General features: G+C 37.0%; 1 protein-coding gene across 19 annotated transcripts in view; it reads left to right on the top strand.

The window, feature by feature from the left end:
* Window positions 1-18,251, top strand: part of col13a1 (collagen, type XIII, alpha 1) — a 167,006-nt gene that overhangs the window by 135,653 nt on the left and 13,102 nt on the right. For 16 of the 19 annotated variants that reach the window (XR_003675658.1, XM_028469107.1, XM_028469104.1 and 13 more), the window contains 7 exons: window positions 1,272-1,298; window positions 1,375-1,461; window positions 2,600-2,635; window positions 4,556-4,609; window positions 4,694-4,747; window positions 8,760-8,795; window positions 15,991-16,077. Coding sequence is in view for 18 of the 19 variants with exons in the window: in XM_028469107.1 (XP_028324908.1) it covers window positions 1,272-1,298; window positions 1,375-1,461; window positions 2,600-2,635; window positions 4,556-4,609; window positions 4,694-4,747; window positions 8,760-8,795; window positions 15,991-16,077 (381 nt within the window). In the remaining variant the exon portion in view is untranslated. Of the gene's footprint in view, window positions 1-1,271; window positions 1,299-1,374; window positions 1,462-2,599; window positions 2,636-4,555; window positions 4,610-4,693; window positions 4,748-8,759; window positions 8,796-15,990; window positions 16,078-17,112; window positions 17,191-18,251 lie in introns of all 19 variants that reach the window. The other 3 variants (XM_028469091.1, XM_028469095.1, XM_028469094.1) reach the window with 2 other exon arrangements.

Raw genomic sequence — 18,251 nt, 5'->3', positions numbered from 1 at the left:
AAGTTAAAAAAATAAACTCCTCATTGGTTCTAATTCAATGAGTAAAACTGTTCATATCTTTAGTTTATTAGAAATACGTAAACACAAACAATGTTTTTACCATAATTAATACAGCTACACTTTAAGTCAGTGGTTCTCAACCTTTTCAGGCCCCAGTGACCCCCAAAATAAAGGTCCCAGAGAGCGGGGACCCCCACAGTAGCTGAACATGAACATTGAAGAACAGTCATGTGGAGACAGGACCATCTATAAGGGGGAATAAAGGAGAGATTTTTGGGGTCCATCCATAAAGTCAGTAAAATGATGGTCCATTGTTCTATGAATCTGTGATAACCACATTTATTTATTCATCTGAATAATATCCACTGTTATCCAGGAACGTTTATTATTATTATTATAATCATCTTAAAGATGGAAATCCTGGTTTTAATCACTAATAAAATGGTTCAAAGTGACCAAAAATGGTGAAAAAGGAGGTGAAATGAGATTTTAAAAATCACAGAAATTGGTTAAAATTTGCAAATTAAAGTGGATAAAAACACGAGAAAACAAAAACAGAAAAAGTGGTAAAAAAATGTTCAAAGTGTCAATATTGACTTAAAAGTGGCAGAAATGGGGAGAAAACGGGGTGGTTGGGGAAATGTATTTAAAAAGTAAGAACAATTAGTTTAAACTTTTAAATAATGGGCATGACAAATGATGAATGTGGTTAAATTGGCAAAAAGAATCATGAAATATGGTGAAAAGAGGTTAAAAGTGACAATAATGGGTCAACATATGTGACATTAGGTGTAAAAGTGGTGGAAAGGGTTTATAAGTGATGAACATGTCTGGAAAGTGGAAAAAAAATGTGCAGTCATTGAAATGTGATGTAAAAGTGTCAGAAATGTGAGTAATGTAGCAAAAATACTCTAAAAGGAGCAAAAATATGGCAAGAAAAAGTGATGAAAATAGGTTAAAATATGGTGAGTTTGGTGGAGTTGTAGAAAAAAGGTAAAAATAAGCAAAAAATTGGCTCAAATTATTTAGAAATTATTCTTAGCTTCTCGAAGGCATCTGGGGACCCCAAGGTTGTGAACCCCTGCTTTAAGGCACGTGTGTAAAAGTCAAGCCTTTAGAGCTTATAATGTCTCTTCTTCATTTTTTTAATTCAATGAAAATCCACAATATTTGTATTTTCACAAATGAAATAGTGTGTACAGTAGATCCTACAGGGACTGATACACTATCTTATTGTCTGTTCCTCACGTACCTTATTCATCATGTTTCAGGGATCTCAAGGACCTTCAGGGCCAAAGGTGAGAATGTTCCTCTTCTCATGGAGCCCAGTGTTTATGTAGACCATCATCTGTATCTTCTGTCTCTGTTTCTCAGGGGGAACCTGGCATTGGTTTGAGAGGAGAAAAAGGAGCGAGTGGTCAGAAGGGGGACAAGGGGGACCGAGGCCATCTTGGACTCCCTGTAAGTAGTTCACAGGTTAATCACAGTGTGCGTATGTTGCTCATGGTTTGTTCTCACATTACCAACAACCTTTGGAACTATTTTAAAGTCACTATCGTGGAACATTTTGTTTTTAGTCGACAAAGAAAAACTCAATTAGTGATTCATCAGAGGTGGCAAAAGTACTAGTCTGCAGTACTCAACTTAAAGTATAGAGTAAAAAAGTGCTGCTACTAAATGCACTTTAGTAAAAAAGTAGAGTAAAACAAATGCCCCTTCAGTAACTAGACAGAGTTTTAAAACAGCAAATTCTATTTTTTTTTTTTTTAGAACTTGTAGAAAACTGGTACATGTAAATACATGAAAACACCATGAAGGACTTTAAATTCAGCTTGAGAGCATGAATGTTCAGAATTAACACATCAACGGTGTTTAAAACCAACATGTTTCCTGCTTTTAGCCACAATTTGCCGCGAGACGCTTTTAACAATGCAGCTATAATCTATAAATCCTCCATGGAGAGAGATAAACTTATAGAATGTAGGACGTTAACGTAAAGTTTCCATCATCTGGTCTAGACCTCATCACCTCCCGTCTCCATGACAACAGACACAATAAAGCTCAGAGTCAGCATGGGACCATGGGATGGAAACTTTCACTTTATATTTATTGAAGTGTATATTTAATGATTATTTAATCTTCTGTAAATGTTTTTTTTATTCCTAGGAGATATTTCTCATTGTTTTAATAATTGAGAGATTTTAAAAAGTTTTATATGAGATTTTTCAAGGACGTATTGTTATAATGTATAATATACATTAGTGATTGTCTTTGTCATTTTTAAACCTTACGGACAATAACAACTTAATTATCTACTATATTGTATTGTACCGTTAACAAGGTACATGTGCAACCCCCCCCCCCCCCCCATCCCCCCCCCAACTGGAGCGATGAGAGCGCACTCAGAGCTTCCACTGACATCACCTCCACCTCCACCTCCACCTCCACCTCCACCACTTTACTTCGTCACCCTTTGTTCGTCATCATCTGAATGTTTTGTTGAAGTCCATGAATCACGCTTCACTGACCATCCCTCCCTCCCCCACCCCCCACCCCCCACCCCCCACCATCATCTCTGTTCTCTAACAACACCACACAGGGGGCTCATGGGTTAGACGGCAGACCAGGTCCAGTGGTGAGTGGTCCCCTGACCCCAGTTCTCCTCCTCATCCTCCACCCTGCTACTGCCTGCTCTGTCACGTCTGCTCGTCTCTGCTTGTTTTCTCTGCTTTGGTAAAGGGTCAAAGGTCAGAGGTCAGCAGGGCCACACCTCCATCAGGCTCCCTCTGACCTACTTCACTACCAATGGGCAAAAACATGTACTTTTAAATGTGCTGTGATGTACTTAATTATTATTATTTATCTTTTCAAAATCAGCCAGTCCAGTGTTGGACTCAATGACATTTTTCAAATACAAAGCAGTTATGTTTAAAGTCTGTGTGAAGCAGAACTAAATGTGTGTTACCACGGAAACATGTCATTGATCACTGAGACACATGTGATAGATAGAAAGTCAATCAATGGGTCAAACTGACTCGTTAGCATTAGAGATGCTAACAGAAAGCTAACACAAGAGGAAGCTTACACTTTCATGGGATTATTTAAAAAAGGCTCAGTAAATGGGATTAATTGAGATTAAACCAGGGTTGGGGTCAATTCCATTTTTAAATTACAATTAGGTCTTCAATTATCCATGTTCAATTACACGTTAATTACTATTACATTGACCTGCATTATTTTCAATTACAATTAATCCCAATTATTGACCCTTTAATAAATAAGATAATAATACGATTTTTTAACACAGCAGGACCACAAACATGCTAGTATCTGATCTGAGGGTCACATGATCAACATTAATGTCAACATTAGAATTAAAAAAAAAAAAAAAACAATGTCAAAGGTGTAAATTTTTGCTCTAAAGTTAGTTCTGATCTGTAAACTCTCTCTGATTGACATTGTTGGTAAAGTTTGGTGCATTGCATTGTGGGATGTGGAGTCCTGTAGACCAGGGGGTACATGAGACAAGGGGAGAGGAAAACTAACAAATACAGTGAGATGACCAGAAATAATAAAAACTATAGAAATAAATCTATTCAGAAGTTACTAAATCAGTGCTTTGGAATTAATGAAAAATTTTAATTGATTTTTTGAAATGTTTTAATTATTATTATTTTAAAATTAAAACCACACACAATCTTAAACAACTATATTTCTATACTTTCACTTTGTGAAATATGAATATAGTTCAACTAAAATGCAGTAAAATGTATTATAATAATATAGTAAAAATATCCAAAACTAAAACATCATCAAAAACAAATTTTAGAAAAACAAAAGTCTTTGGGGTCGCCAGAAATTCCTGATATCAGAATGGGGTCACGATCCATGAAAAGGTTGTGAACCACTGACATTAAATACAGTTTATTTCACTTATTTACAAAATGAGATTTGTTAAAATGTGTGTTATCACTTATTGATCTATCGATGTTTTTAAATAGTTTTCTAAGCTAAATGTAGTAGTCAGACAAAGGGGGACTAGGATTCAGAAAGGACGAGAACCTAAATAGTTTTAGAACCACTGATGTAGACGATCAAAGAATGGTTTTTATTTCATTCTTACTGTAAATTCTTTTGGCTTTGCAAACATTCCTCTTTGTTTGGGCTCGTTTTGGTGGAACCAATGAATGGTGAGGGATTGAATGAATGAGATGTTTGAGATGTTCTCCTGGTGTAGATCAGATCCTCAGCCCACAGCGACCTACTGGGAGCATGTAAAGACGCCTGTGCTGCATGTCAACACGTATCTTCAATCCTCAAAGAATCTTTTTCCTCCTTTTTAACTGTTTAGAAGTAAATCAACAAGCTTGGTGAGCAATTATAAAAAAACAAAAAAACATTAGATTTCATAAATGAGCCAATGGTACACATTTGGTTTCAGGCTCTTTTGTGTTCACTCAGCTTGTTGATGTACTGATGTACTTTAATACAATGTAACATGTAATATGTGTCCACTTATTATGACTGGTTAACTTTGCTTTGTTTGCTTTCCTAGGGCCGGATTGGACCAGTAGGCGTGGCCGGGCCAGCTGGACCAAAGGGAGGACGAGTGAGTATCTACTTTTATTATTTCTAACACAAGCTTATGCCTATTTATATAGTTATGTATTCATTTGTTTTTTCTTCTCTGCAGGGTGAAAAAGGTGATGCAGGATTACCTGGACCAATTGGCCCACAAGGCATCCCTGTAAGTGAAAACCCTCAGAACTTTGTTTTTAATGAATGTAACGTCACATTATACTGGTTCACATCAGTAGTGACCCATCGCTTTCATTTTGTGCCGTCCCCAAAGTAAACACACAAAATGACTCCTAAAAACATACCAAATGACAGAAAAATGCACTAGACAACAGAAATACACAAGACCTAAAACACACAGGGCCTGTACTACACAGCTGGATAATTATCTCTGTTAGCTTCACCTAACCAGACAGAAGCTGTCCTACCAATCTAGATTACAACTCTCTAAGTTAACTAGTTGATTCCAGCCTGGCTACGTGCGCACTCTAGTGACAGAGGAGGAGATTACAGCGTCAGACCAATCACAATCACTGAGAAACTGTAGAACAATTTACATCACAACTGAGGAAATAATTCTTTAAAAACACAAAGAATTAAAATACATAATTCAGACCAAAAACAACACTGTTGCTGCAGTAAAAGCAGGAAGTAATTAATGCAGGAATTGATGAGTGTTAAAGACCGTATAAAGCCAATTCAGACATTTTCTTCTAAACACATTAAATAGGTCATAAAAGTTTTCCTTAAAACATGTAAAAAGCCATTCAACCATTTATAATGTAATTATGGAGTTAGGATTCACAAACTGTGTTTCAAATGTCTGTGTTCACGATTTAATGGGCGGGTCAGAAATCATAGCCGCGTTAACGTAGCCATCATTAGCATTAACCCAACCCTGCTGCTGAAGCACACCAAACTTCCGAGGCCTCCAGCGGGCGCAATTCAGCCCCTAGCCAAAAACAAACACATTTTCAGACTCACTCGCTGGTGCCACATTTTGTATTAAATTAACATTTTTTGGTTTTTGGCCTCTAGTGGGCGCGTTTGGCCCGATCCGATCACTTTTGGAAGCACTATCGACGCTGGAGCAGCTTTCACACTGCTCTCTCCCATAGGGTTAGGGTTAATACACAGAGGCGGCGCCCCTACCGCGCGTGGGTGTGGTTCCAGCGCCTCTAACTGACACGCCTCCAGCGTCTCAGAGCAGAGAGAAGTGCTTGTTTCTGCATGATTTTGAGACGTAATTTTATATACTTTGAGACGTGTTCACACATCACCTTTCATTGGACAGCTCGCTTTCTAAGAAAACTGATTGGTCAGGAGGCGGGACTTTAGCACTCACTCAGATCCTATTCAGAACAAAACCTGTTGGCGAGCAAGCTGGTCATTTAGCCCAAGTTACCATGGTGATTTAGCGCCGTAAGACGTTAGTGAGCTTTGTAATTTTGCAAACACTATTAAATCCCAGAAGTTAGCACGATAAATAATATATAAAAAATATAATATTAAAAACAACAGAAAATGAGGGAAAAATATACATAATGACAGAGAAATGTACAAAATGAGAGCAATAAAATTACAACAAATATACCAAAAATACCTCAAAATACCTCAAAACAAACCAAATGACAGGAAAATATTTAATTTTATTCTAACTCATATACAGTACATACAGGTACATACACAAAATGTGTTTTCTGCATTTGACCCATGAGGAGCAGTGGCCACCACTTCCCAGCACAAATACACAAAACAACAACAAATTGCACATACTGAGATTAATACACAAACGACCACAAATAGCAAAATTACAACAGAATTACACCAAAAAATAACAACAAAAATAACCCAAAAAATAACAACAACCAAAATAACTCATAACACTCAAAACAAACCAAATGACAGGAAAATACACAAAAACACACAAAATAACAAAAAACAAAATTCACAAAACGACAACAAATTGCAATGCTGAGAGATGAATACATGCATAAACAACCACAAATAGCACCAAAAACCCATGAAATACCAACAAAAAAACAGATGAAATGAGAGAGAAGTATACAAAACACAACAAAAACATTAAACAATAACAAATACTAGAAAAAAAGATTCCAAAATCACATAATTACTACACACATACCCAAAAGAACTCATTACACTCAAATGACTTCAAAAACACACAAAAGGACAAAATAACAACTACATAAAAAGAACAAAATGAGAGAAAGGGGGATACATAATGACAGCATTAACACACAAAATCACAACAAATATACTCAAAAGGACTCATGACACTCAAAACAAACCAAATGACGAGAAAATACACAAAATAACAACCAAAAACACATGAAATAACAATCAAAAATACACAAAATAACAACCAAAAACACACAAAATAACAATCAAAAATACACAAAATAACAACCAAAAACACACAAAATAACAATCAAAAATACACAAAATAACAACCAAAAACACACAAAATAACAATCAAAATAACAACCAAAAATACACAAAATAACAACCAAAAACACAAAAATAACAATCAAAAATACACAAAATAACAACCAAAAACACACAAAATAACAATCAAAAATACACAAAATAACAATCAAAAATACACAAAATAACAACCAAAAATACACAAAATAACAACCAAAAACACAAAAATAACAATCAAAAATACACAAAATAACAACCAAAAACACACAAAATAACAATCAAAAATACACAAAATAACAACCAAAAACACACAAAATAACAATCAAAAATACACAAAATAACAACCAAAAATACACAAAATAACAACCAAAAACACAAAATAACAATCAAAAATACACAAAATAACAATCAAAAATACACAAAATAACAATCAAAAATACACAAAATAACAACCAAAAATACACAAAATAACAATCAAAAATACACAAAATAACAATCAAAAATACACAAAATAACAACCAAAAATACACAAAATAACAACCAAAAACACACAAAATAACAATCAAAAATACACAAAATAACAATCAAAAATACACAAAATAACAACCAAAAATACACAAAATAACAATCAAAAATACACAAAATAACAACCAAAAATACACAAAATAACAACCAAAAACACACAAAATAACAATCAAAAATACACAAAACCACAATCAAAAATACACAAAATAACAACCAAAAATATTCCTGTATTTTTTTGGGAAGAAAACTAGAAAATACTGTTCTATTTTCCATTTATTTTTCATTTTCAAAAGAATCCCTTGATAAACTATTCAAAACAATGCAATTTAAATCTTGAATGAAATAAACAAAGGAATAATACAAATGAAGAAGAAGCCGATTCATTTAAATTCTGGTTTAAACTACATAATAGTTCTTTTTCTTTTTAAAAGTGCAACTGAAAATGTATTTTGTGCCTTGACAATTGGACTTTTAAAAAAAAACCCGTGATTGCACTGATTTATGTCAGATATTTGTTTGGACCAGCAGAGGGCGCTGGTAACCCAATGGTCGGTTGGCATGCAGCTATTCTAGCAGTGAAGAAGAGATGCTATGCTAGCAGACAGAGCTAATAGAAAAATGTGACTTTTACAGATATTCACATAATATTACAGATATTCTTTCGGTGCTAAAGGGGTAAAGAATCATTTATGAACATGTTTAAGAGTAGATGGCGACCAGAAAGAAAGTAGTAGCAGATTCCGCCTGCCACGTACACTGCTGGACAAGAGAAGGGATAAATATATAGTGCCCCCTGCTGTTTGAAAAAAGTACTGCGATTCAATTTTCAAAGTATCAATGTCAATCATGATACCTATGAATCGATTTTTAACTGCCTTACGATTAATCGTGACATCTCTACAAAATAACAATCAAAAATACACAAAATAACAACCAAAAATACACAAAATAACAATCAAAAATACACAAAATAACAACCAAAAATACACAAAATAACAACCAAAAATACACAAAATAACAACCAAAAATACACAAAATAACAACCAAAAACACACAAAATAACCACCAAAAATACACAAAATAACATCACAATGATGTAAGAACCAAAACAAACAGTATTCTTAGTTGTTTCCTGTGTTTATGCTCAGATTGGTCATGAATGTTATTGTTGTAAATAAAGTTATCTGCTCTGTATTGTCTCCATACAGGGTTTAGTTGGACCACATGGACTCAAAGGGAATCGGGTAAGACTTCCTGTGCTTTTCATGTGGAATGTAAATCTAGAAAAGTTTTTATTACACGGCCACGGCTACTAACATCGTTGATTTTACAACGAGCCACATTTTATTATTAAACCTGAGCCATTGTTAGAAATGTAAAAAGCGTCTTTCATGTGGGGCTGGATTGGAATTTCCCATGTTTGGATGATTTGAGACAGCACACGTTGTTTAAAGCAGGGGTTCTCAACCTTTTCAGGCCGCAACCCCCAAAATAAACATTCCAGAGAGCGGGGACCCCCACTGTATCTGAAGGTGGTTGAACACAGGCATGAACATTGAAGAACAGTCATGTGGAGACAGGACCATCTATAAGGGGGAATAAAGGAGAGATTTTTGGGGTCCATCCATAAAGTCAGTAAAATGATGGTCCATTGTTCTATGAATCTGTGATAACCACATTTATTTATTCATCTGAATAATATCCACTGTTATCCAGGAACGTTTATTATTATTATAGTCATCTTAAAGATGGAAATCATGGTTTTAATCATGAATAAAATTGGATCAAAGTGACCAAAAACCAACAGAAAAAGTGGTAAAAAGGGTTCAAAGTGTCAATATTGTAACAACATGGCAAATAAAGGTCATAAAAAATAATGAATGTGGTTTAATTGGCAACAAATAACTATGAAATATGGTGAAAAGAAGTTAAAAGTGACAATAATGGGTCAACATATGTGACATTAGGTTGAAAAGTGGTGGAAATGGTTTATAAGTGATGGAAATGTCTGGAAAGTAGAAAAAATGTGCAGAAAAATCATTGAAATTTGATGAAGTGTCAGAAATGGGAGAAATGTAGCAAAAATATGGCAAGGTTGAGAAGACCTGCTTTAAAGCACAGCACAGATACTATCAGCATCATTCATAAGTGTGTTAATCACTTAGACTGTGCAGTACGTCAAGTGACTTCACTCACGACTCAAGGCTCGACTAAGCTCCACCTCCTCAGGTGAACATACAGAAGTGAGATTGATATCATTACATTTGTACCAATACAGCCCCTTAATTCACTGGTTTTATCCAAATTTGATCAAGTTCAGTTTAATTCTCATCATTGCTTGAATGAAAATGAATTTGCACTCAGAGAACTGTTATTTGTTTTCTTCCTCCCCCCATTAACCTTTGACCTTTAATATTTCCACCCCCTCTTTGAAGCTTTCCCTCTTCCTCTGCTGCTTCAGCACCTTCCACTGGCCTTTCTCTTTAAAATGCACCAAAGCAGGAGTGGAAGGTGCTGAAGACGGAGGCTGTTTTTACTGTTTGTTTGTTTGTTTCCGCAGGTCTTCCTTTCCCCTTTCCTTTCCTCCACCTTGCTCTGTGGCCTGGGGTTGTCCTCTCTCCCTCTCACAAATATCAGCCTCCTCCTCCTCCTCCTCCTGCACTCTAATGCAGTCCTTGCTTCTCCTTCTACTACTTTCGTTTAACAGAACGTCCTCCTTCCTTGCAAGCATCCATTAAGTCCCATCCACTCCTAAACTCATAACTTGTTCCCAATAATAGCAAGCAAACAGTGTCCCTCCTTAAAACCAGATTATTTACTTTGTTTAACTGGATCACTGTATGTAGGATGTAATAGTAACATATATAAAAATACCTGCTTTTTATCATTGAATTTGCTGATCACAAATAATGTTGATAATACAAAAACAGCCTCACAAACACATTATTGCTTCAACTGTTGCACCAATAACTAAATGTTTCCTCCTAAAGCCCAGAAGGCCTTGGTCTGTGAGTGAGATACTGACCTGGGTCTGTACTACGAAGCTGGATAAACACATTACATTTTTCTCCGTTAGCGCGCTGGAGCTAACCAGACTTTCAAAATCAGTGTTCCACCAATCACAGACCTAGAGAAACCCTGCAGAGCAGCCCAGGTAGCCAATGAGGAGCAGACCATAGGATGCTTTCCCTCTGGTTTAGTGGTGACTGGGTCTGAATGGTTTAGTGGTGACTGGGTCTGAATGGTTTAGTGGTGACTGGGTGTGAATGGTTTAATGGTGACTGGGTCTGAATGGTTTAGTGGTGACTGGGTCTGAATGGTTTAGTGGTGACTGGGTGTGAATGGTTTAATGGTGACTGGGTCTGAATGGTTTAGTGGTGACTGGGTCTGAATGGTTTAGTAGTGACTGGGTCTGAATGGTTTAGTGGTGACTGGGTCTGAATGGTTTAGTGGTGACTGGGTCTGAATGGTTTAGTGGTGACTGGGTCTGAATGGTTTAGTAGTGACTGGGTCTGAATGGTTTAGTGGTGACTGGGTCTGAATGGTTTAATGGTGACTGGGTCTGAATGGTTTAGTGGTGACTGGGTCTGAATGCTTTAGTGGTGACTGGGTCTGAATGGTTTAGTGGTGACTGGGTGTGAATGGTTTAGTGGTGACTGGGTCTGAATGGTTTAGTGGTGACTGGGTCTGAATGGTTTAGTGGTGACTGGGTCTGAATGGTTTAGTAGTGACTGGGTCTGAATGGTTTAGTAGTGACTGGGTCTGAATGGTTTAGTGGTGACTGGGTCTGAATGGTTTAGTGGTGACTGGGTCTGAATGGTTTAGTGGTGACTGGGTCTGAATGGTTTAGTGGTGACTGGGTCTGAATGGTTTAGTGGTGACTAGGTCTGAATGGTTTAGTAGTGACTGGGTCTGAATGGTTTAGTGGTGACTGGGTCTGAATGGTTTAGTGGTGACTGGGTCTGAATGGTTTAGTGGTGACTGGGTGTGAATGGTTTAGTGTTGACTGGGTCCCCTTATGACATTATAACACGGAAACTCCTCCTCCTGACAATCCCCCTTAAACTACCTCACAGCTAAAACAAACATGGGGAAGGCAGGTTAATATGACAGTTAATATATTTACATTCAGTATATCGATAAAACGAAGCGTAGCATGAGCGCTCACAATCAGTTTCACTTTTAGTAGCCGTTATAAAGCTTTGTATCTCCATTATGGGATGATCTGATGTGTTTGTGACTCAATGCGACACAGCGGTTGGACAAAACAATGGACTATCACCATAAATTAACTATTCCTGTAGTCAGAATAGGTGAGGAGCAGAAGGAAGAGACTGTTAATTATTTACTCTCCTGCTGCTGATGTGATAAACACCATGTGTTTTACTGTAATGTGAAAAAAGTGAAATATTTCAAGCCTTCATTTTTTGAAATTTTGTATAAAAAAGTGCAAGCCACGCCCTCTCTAAGAGCGAGGGTTGGAGTCTGTGTCTACAGACACGCCCATTCATGCATATGCATGAAGTCCCAAAAACAGCCTGTTTTTAGGAGCGCTCTGAAAGCAGACAAAACAGGCGAGTTTGGGAAAATAAACGTTAAATATTATGTTGTTGGGTTTCTTTAAAGCCCTGTTTTGCACCGTCACCTATTCTTCTGATCACCCACAATGCCGTGCGCTCTACATCATTGCCGATACTTACTGTATTTGATCCGGTCCAAGAGCGGCTATGTTCATGGTGAACCTAACCGCTCTAGACTTAGATTGAAAACACTCTGAAACCGGCAAAACAACTGCTCTAGAATTCTCCTGTTTGATCTGCTCTAGATTTGAAACACATGTTCAACCCTAACCCTCACCCTAACCGACCAAACGAGGAGGACGAGCAGAGCAAACAGACCCTAGGATCCGTTGGTGTGAATGCACCCTTAATAAAGTTGAATATTTCAAATCTATGAGTGAATTAATTAGTCTGTGCTCAACAATGCTTGGCACGATCTTGATCGCCATGATCTTCTAAGAATGGAAGAAGTCATTGGTCAGGAGGCAATCCAGCGTTGTAGTCAATGTGTCTCTGATAATCAAACCTTCAGTCTTCTCCTTCCTTTGGACTAAAACATCTGTTCCTTTATTCAGCCGTGGTGAGCACAGTTCTGTTGTAGCACACATGTAGCTTTCATCTACTTTTACCAAAATATGTCCACTGATCTTACCAGTATGTACCACTGAAGATGTGAGAACACAATTGTTATTAGTCCATTGGCGTACATGTAGTCTATTATTTTAAATCAAAGTCACGTCAGATAAAATCCATGGCTATTTTATTATGAAGGTGTTGAAAACACAAGGGGAATGATATTCTTTAGGGATTTTATAGCATGACACTTGGTTGAAACGTCCACAGGGCTTAAAGCTGCTAAACCACATCACTCACCTGTTTAAGGCCCCGTTTACACAACAACGTTTTCAAGTGAAAACGCTAAAGTTGTGTAGCGTTTTGTCTGTCTGTTTACACGACAACTGCGTTTTGGTGCTTTGAAAACGGCGCTTTTTCAAAACGGGTTTTTCATGTTTATTGTTTGATGTAGAACCAGTGACTTGTAAATAAAGCAGAGTTATTAAAGCTAATTAAGCTTATTGACGCTAACTCGCATCTGTAATGATAAATAAACATGTCAATCAATATATTGCCTTTGTCTGCTGTAGTCCATGCAAGCATTGTCAGAGCCAAGTAGCTTAGCAAAGGCTAGAATTAAAACTTTGATTAGTGCTGTCACTTTAACTTGTTGATTGCGATTAATTAAATACAGGAAAAAATAACGCACTTCAAACAGCGCGGCACCTTTCTCATTTCAAGAGTTCCTGGTGTACACATAATACTGATGTACAGTCTAAAATACAAGACGGGAGACTGACGACCTCAACAGATTTATTTGCTTTAATTCTGGCTTATATAAAAATACTGGATGGAAAACTAAAGCCACGTTGTGTGAAAATTGTTAGAGAAAGAATTTGTGGATCACCGGAGCTCTGCTAGCCTCAGCTAGCACCTCAATGCTAACCTTGTAGCAGCTAAAACCTCAATGTTAAACATGTAGCAGCTAGCACCTCAGTGCTAAACATGTAACAGCTAGTACCTCACTGATAAACATGTAGCAGCTAGTACCTCACTGCAAAACATGTAGCAGCTTGAACCTCAATGCTAAACATGTAGCAGCTAGCACCTCAGTGCTAAACATATAGCAGCTAGTACCTCAATGCTAACCTTGTAGCAGCTAGCACCTTAATGCTAACATGCAGCAGTTATCACCTCAATGCTAACATGTAGCAGCTAACACCTCAATGCTAACATGTAGCAGCTATCACCTCAATGCTAACATGTAGTAGCTAGCACCTCAATGCTAACATGTAGCAGCTAACACCTCAATGCTAACATGTAGCAGCTAACACCTCAATTCTAACATTTAGCAGCTAACACCTCAATGCTAACATGTAGCAGCTAACACCTCAATGCTAACATGTAGCAGCTATCATCTCAATGCTAACATGTAGCAGCTAGCACCTCAATGCTAACATGTAGCAGCTAGCACCTCAATGCTAACATGTAGCATCTAGCAGGGACAATGGTCCTAGTGGAGCAGACAGTGTCTCTAATCCACACTGACACTCAGACAGGGTTCAGAACCAATAATAAATCCATGAGTGACAAATGAACAAAGTCAGTGATAAATGTTATTTTCTGAAGGAGAGAAAAAGCAACAAGTTCAGTGTTCAATGATTGTATTGATCATAAAAGTGTTCTTACTGTTTATGATATGCTAACTTATATCACTACATATGGACCTGATGTTTTATTTCATTTGAATTTTCTATTATTCGTAGATTGACTAAAGTACACATCAATATTTCCCTGATGGTCTAAACTAAAGGTGTCGTCAGCCTGTGGGACTAGTGTCACATACAGAGGAATGGAAATGTGTTGAAAACAATGAAATTATTTCATAAATACGCATTGTTTTATATATCAATCTTTTGATCTGCCACACTAATGTAATTAATTTAAATGAAAATACCTAAAGTTGAGCAATTTTTAGGTGACATTAAAAAATGTATTAATTAATTACAGAGCATAATAAATTATTCACACATTTGTTTTAACTTCTTGACAACACTACTTTGATAATTACCTGTGTTACCAAACGTTGTCGTAGATTCCTATGACTCCATTAAAGACAAGTAGCGTCTGAATCTTTACGTAGGATAGGATAGTATTCATACCATGTCAACAAAGACGTCAATGCGGACTTCAACATGGCGCAAGTGGTCATGGGTAAACTGCTACGTATTCAATGTCAAAGAATGCGAAAATGCTACAAAAGGCGAAAAAGTTTTTTTTAAGAAGTGTTTGTACTTCTACTTCCTGTTTCTTCACCAGATAAAGAAGACAGCGATACACTTGATGCGTCATGCCGATTTTGTCCGTAATCATGTGTTTCCGTCGAAGTCTCAATCTCAACATCCGTCATTGTTTTGTCAGTCCGTGAAAACAGCAGAAATGTGAATTTGTCGGAGTTGTTGGGTTTTTGAGTGTATGTGAACTACTTTGGGATTAAATACAGGACGAGTTTAAAAAATGTTGGGGGTGTGGTTAAGCCGCTTTTAGTGTCCTGCAGTTTGGCTCCACCCTTTGGAAACCAAACTGAGTAAATACATGGCAGACTATTGGAAAACTAGCAAAAGTTGAGTATAATTAAGCTAACAAAGATGGAAAATGGCAGGAAATGTCATAAAAAGAGTAAATAAATATAGACTAGACACATTTTTATAGACATTTACTCAGTAGTGATGTTTCTACTTGAAAAAACAAAAGAAACATAACACTGAGAGAGAATGAAGAGAAAGACAGTTTTTACCTAGAATCCTCCGATCTTCCGTGATCGCAGAAAACAAACAGAAAATACAGAATTTACTTTCTGAATCGTCAATATTAATATAGCTTTTTTTCTACAATATGTTGCATGGAAGCTCCTTTAAAAAAAAAAGTTGACGTTGAACGTTTAACAAACTTTCTGAACATCTTGCTAATATTTGGTTAATAATATGAACTAAACTCATGCACCCTGCTCACCAAAAGCTCCCTTTGTTTGCCACTTATTTTTATTTATGTCAGTATTATGTCAGTAGGCGTTAAATATGGTCAGTTTTACAACCAATCAGCACGGATCGAACCATCTGATCAATGTAGAGGAATTACATTTATTCAAACTGAAGTTTATTATCCTATCTGATATTTATTTTAATTCACTTTATCCTCATTCTCCTGCTTGTCCTCCCTTATCACAGACTGATCATTTAACCAAATATTCTTTGTGTGGCTTAAACTTTGGAGGATTAATTTAAACACAATTAAATTGTCTTTTTTAATCAACTGTTGTTTGCAGGGAGAGAGGGGCAAGAAAGGCAACAGGGGGGCCAAAGGGGATAAGGGAGACCAAGGAGCACCTGGATTAGATGCCCCCTGTCCGTTGGTATGTCAGTGGTTCAATGTGTAACCAAGAGGCAAAAGGAACGGACCAGATGTTTTCCTTTTGCCTCTGATATTCTCTAATATTCACTGATATTCTCTGATTCTAAGCAGCCTCAGGCAGCGTTTGATGCTTTTTAAATCATGAACAAAAAAACTCAACTCTGCCTGAGGACGCTACTTTTTTACAGGGTGATACTTTCAGTAACCAAACGGTTACTGTGGATGAATGTCTCCTAATTCATTCTATTGGTTTATTATTTCATTGCCACTTCAATGAGTATTATGCTGTTTTTACCCCTTTTACGGTGTACATTTTAGGACATCCTTAGGTGTCAGAGTGAGGTATCAGGTATTAGATAAACCTCTCTCATTGGTCAGTCCAAACTGACTCCTGACTCAGCAAAACCTCCTTCAGATGAAACGGCCTCAGTCTTCAAAATAAAAGTTGTCAGGCCGTAAAACACAACATGACGTTGTATTTTGAAGAAACCGAAAATAAACATTATCAGTTTGTGCTGCTTCGTATACGAGAGTAAAGTTGAAAGTTGTTATTTTCTATTTATTTTTAAAGGTTAAGATACATCAATGTTTCATTTAACTTTGTATTTATTAATCAAATAATACATTGTTATATCTTAACTTAAAAAAAGAAAGAAACTGAGGCTGTTGAGTCTGATGACTTTTATTTTGAAGACTGAGGCCGCGTCAAGTTTTTTGCTGAGTCATGCGTCTGTTTGGTCTGGTACCTGAGGATGTCCTAAAATGTACAACTTAAAAAACAAAAAACAAACACACGTAGTCTTATTTTATTGTTGGATGGTTTCCTGAGCAGTAATTGAGCAGTAATTGAGCAGTAATTGAGCAGTAATTCTGGAGCCGTCCCCACACATTCATCCCAGTACACCAGTTACTGTCAGTTCCAGGTCACTTGCATGTTGGTGCAGGACATGCGCCCCCAGCGCGAAGCTCCAACCGCCGTCCGACATAGAGGACACATAGTCCTATGCTGCGTTTTCATTGGCTGATTCTACGACAGGGTTTCCGAGGCTTTAAAGGGGAGAAAGGTGAACCAGGCTTGCCAGGCCTGGATGGTCTGGATGCCCCCTGTGCTGTGGTATGGTGCCCTTTCTAATTACCTGCATGACTTCAGTCTCAGTGAAGCACGCTGGTTCCTTTGGGATGGAAGCGTATAGCCTCAAACATGCATGTTGTGAGTCCCAGTAGGATGGAAGAGTATAGCCTCAAACATGCATGTTGTGAGTCCCAGTAGGATGGAAGCGTATAGCCTCAAACATGCATGTTGTGAGTCCCAGTAGGATGGAAGAGTATAGCCTCAAACATGCATGTTGTGAGTCCCAGTAGGATGGAAGCGTATAGCCTCAAACATGCATGTTGTGAGTCCCAGTAGGATGGAAGAGTATAGCCTCAAACATGCATGTTGTGAGTCCCAGTAGGATGGAAGAGTATAGCCTCAAACATGCTAATGTGATAACTCTGGATGCTGATGCAGATCTTTTTTTTTTTTTTACATAAATAAACACTTGAGCCAGTTTTTCCATCACAGATAACAACCTTTACATGGAACTCATTCAAGCCCTTTGATTGCATGGTTATTCCAGGTCACATGTAGTGTTGGGTTAGTTACTCCAAAAAGTTACTAGTTACTTCTGTAAATTGTAATGAAATTATAGTTCAAATTACAATTGAAATTACAATTACTATTTTCCCCCTGAAATCAGTTGCAATTAATCATAATTACTGCACCTTGATAGGGCCTCATATGTAACGACGACCCAAAAAAATGTAATCAAGTCAATAATGTAAGAAGATGCTGAGCCTAAAACATAAAAACGATTTCCCCTATTAGTGGTTATTACATTATGATGTAGGCAAAAAAAAGTTCCCCTCATAAATAATTGCCTCACTCTATGATGTAATAAAATTATTACACTATTATGGGAAAACATGTTTTCCTGCCCCATAATGTTAGAACTTGTTACATTATTGACCAGTTCTTACATTTCAGGTTTTATTACTTTTTCTTTTTTTTTTTCTTCTTTTTTTTTAACAATTTGGTTCATTGTCACATATCGGCCTCTAACAGGCCTTTAATAAATACGCCCATAAAAGTTAACCATCCTCTTGTGTTAGCTTTCTCTAATGCTAATGGTTCAG

This window comes from Gouania willdenowi, chromosome 15 (genome assembly GCF_900634775.1).
Source record: "Gouania willdenowi chromosome 15, fGouWil2.1, whole genome shotgun sequence".
In the NCBI taxonomy this organism is placed as follows: Eukaryota; Metazoa; Chordata; class Actinopteri; order Blenniiformes; family Gobiesocidae; genus Gouania; species Gouania willdenowi.
This window is presented reverse-complemented; position numbering and strand designations above follow the sequence as displayed.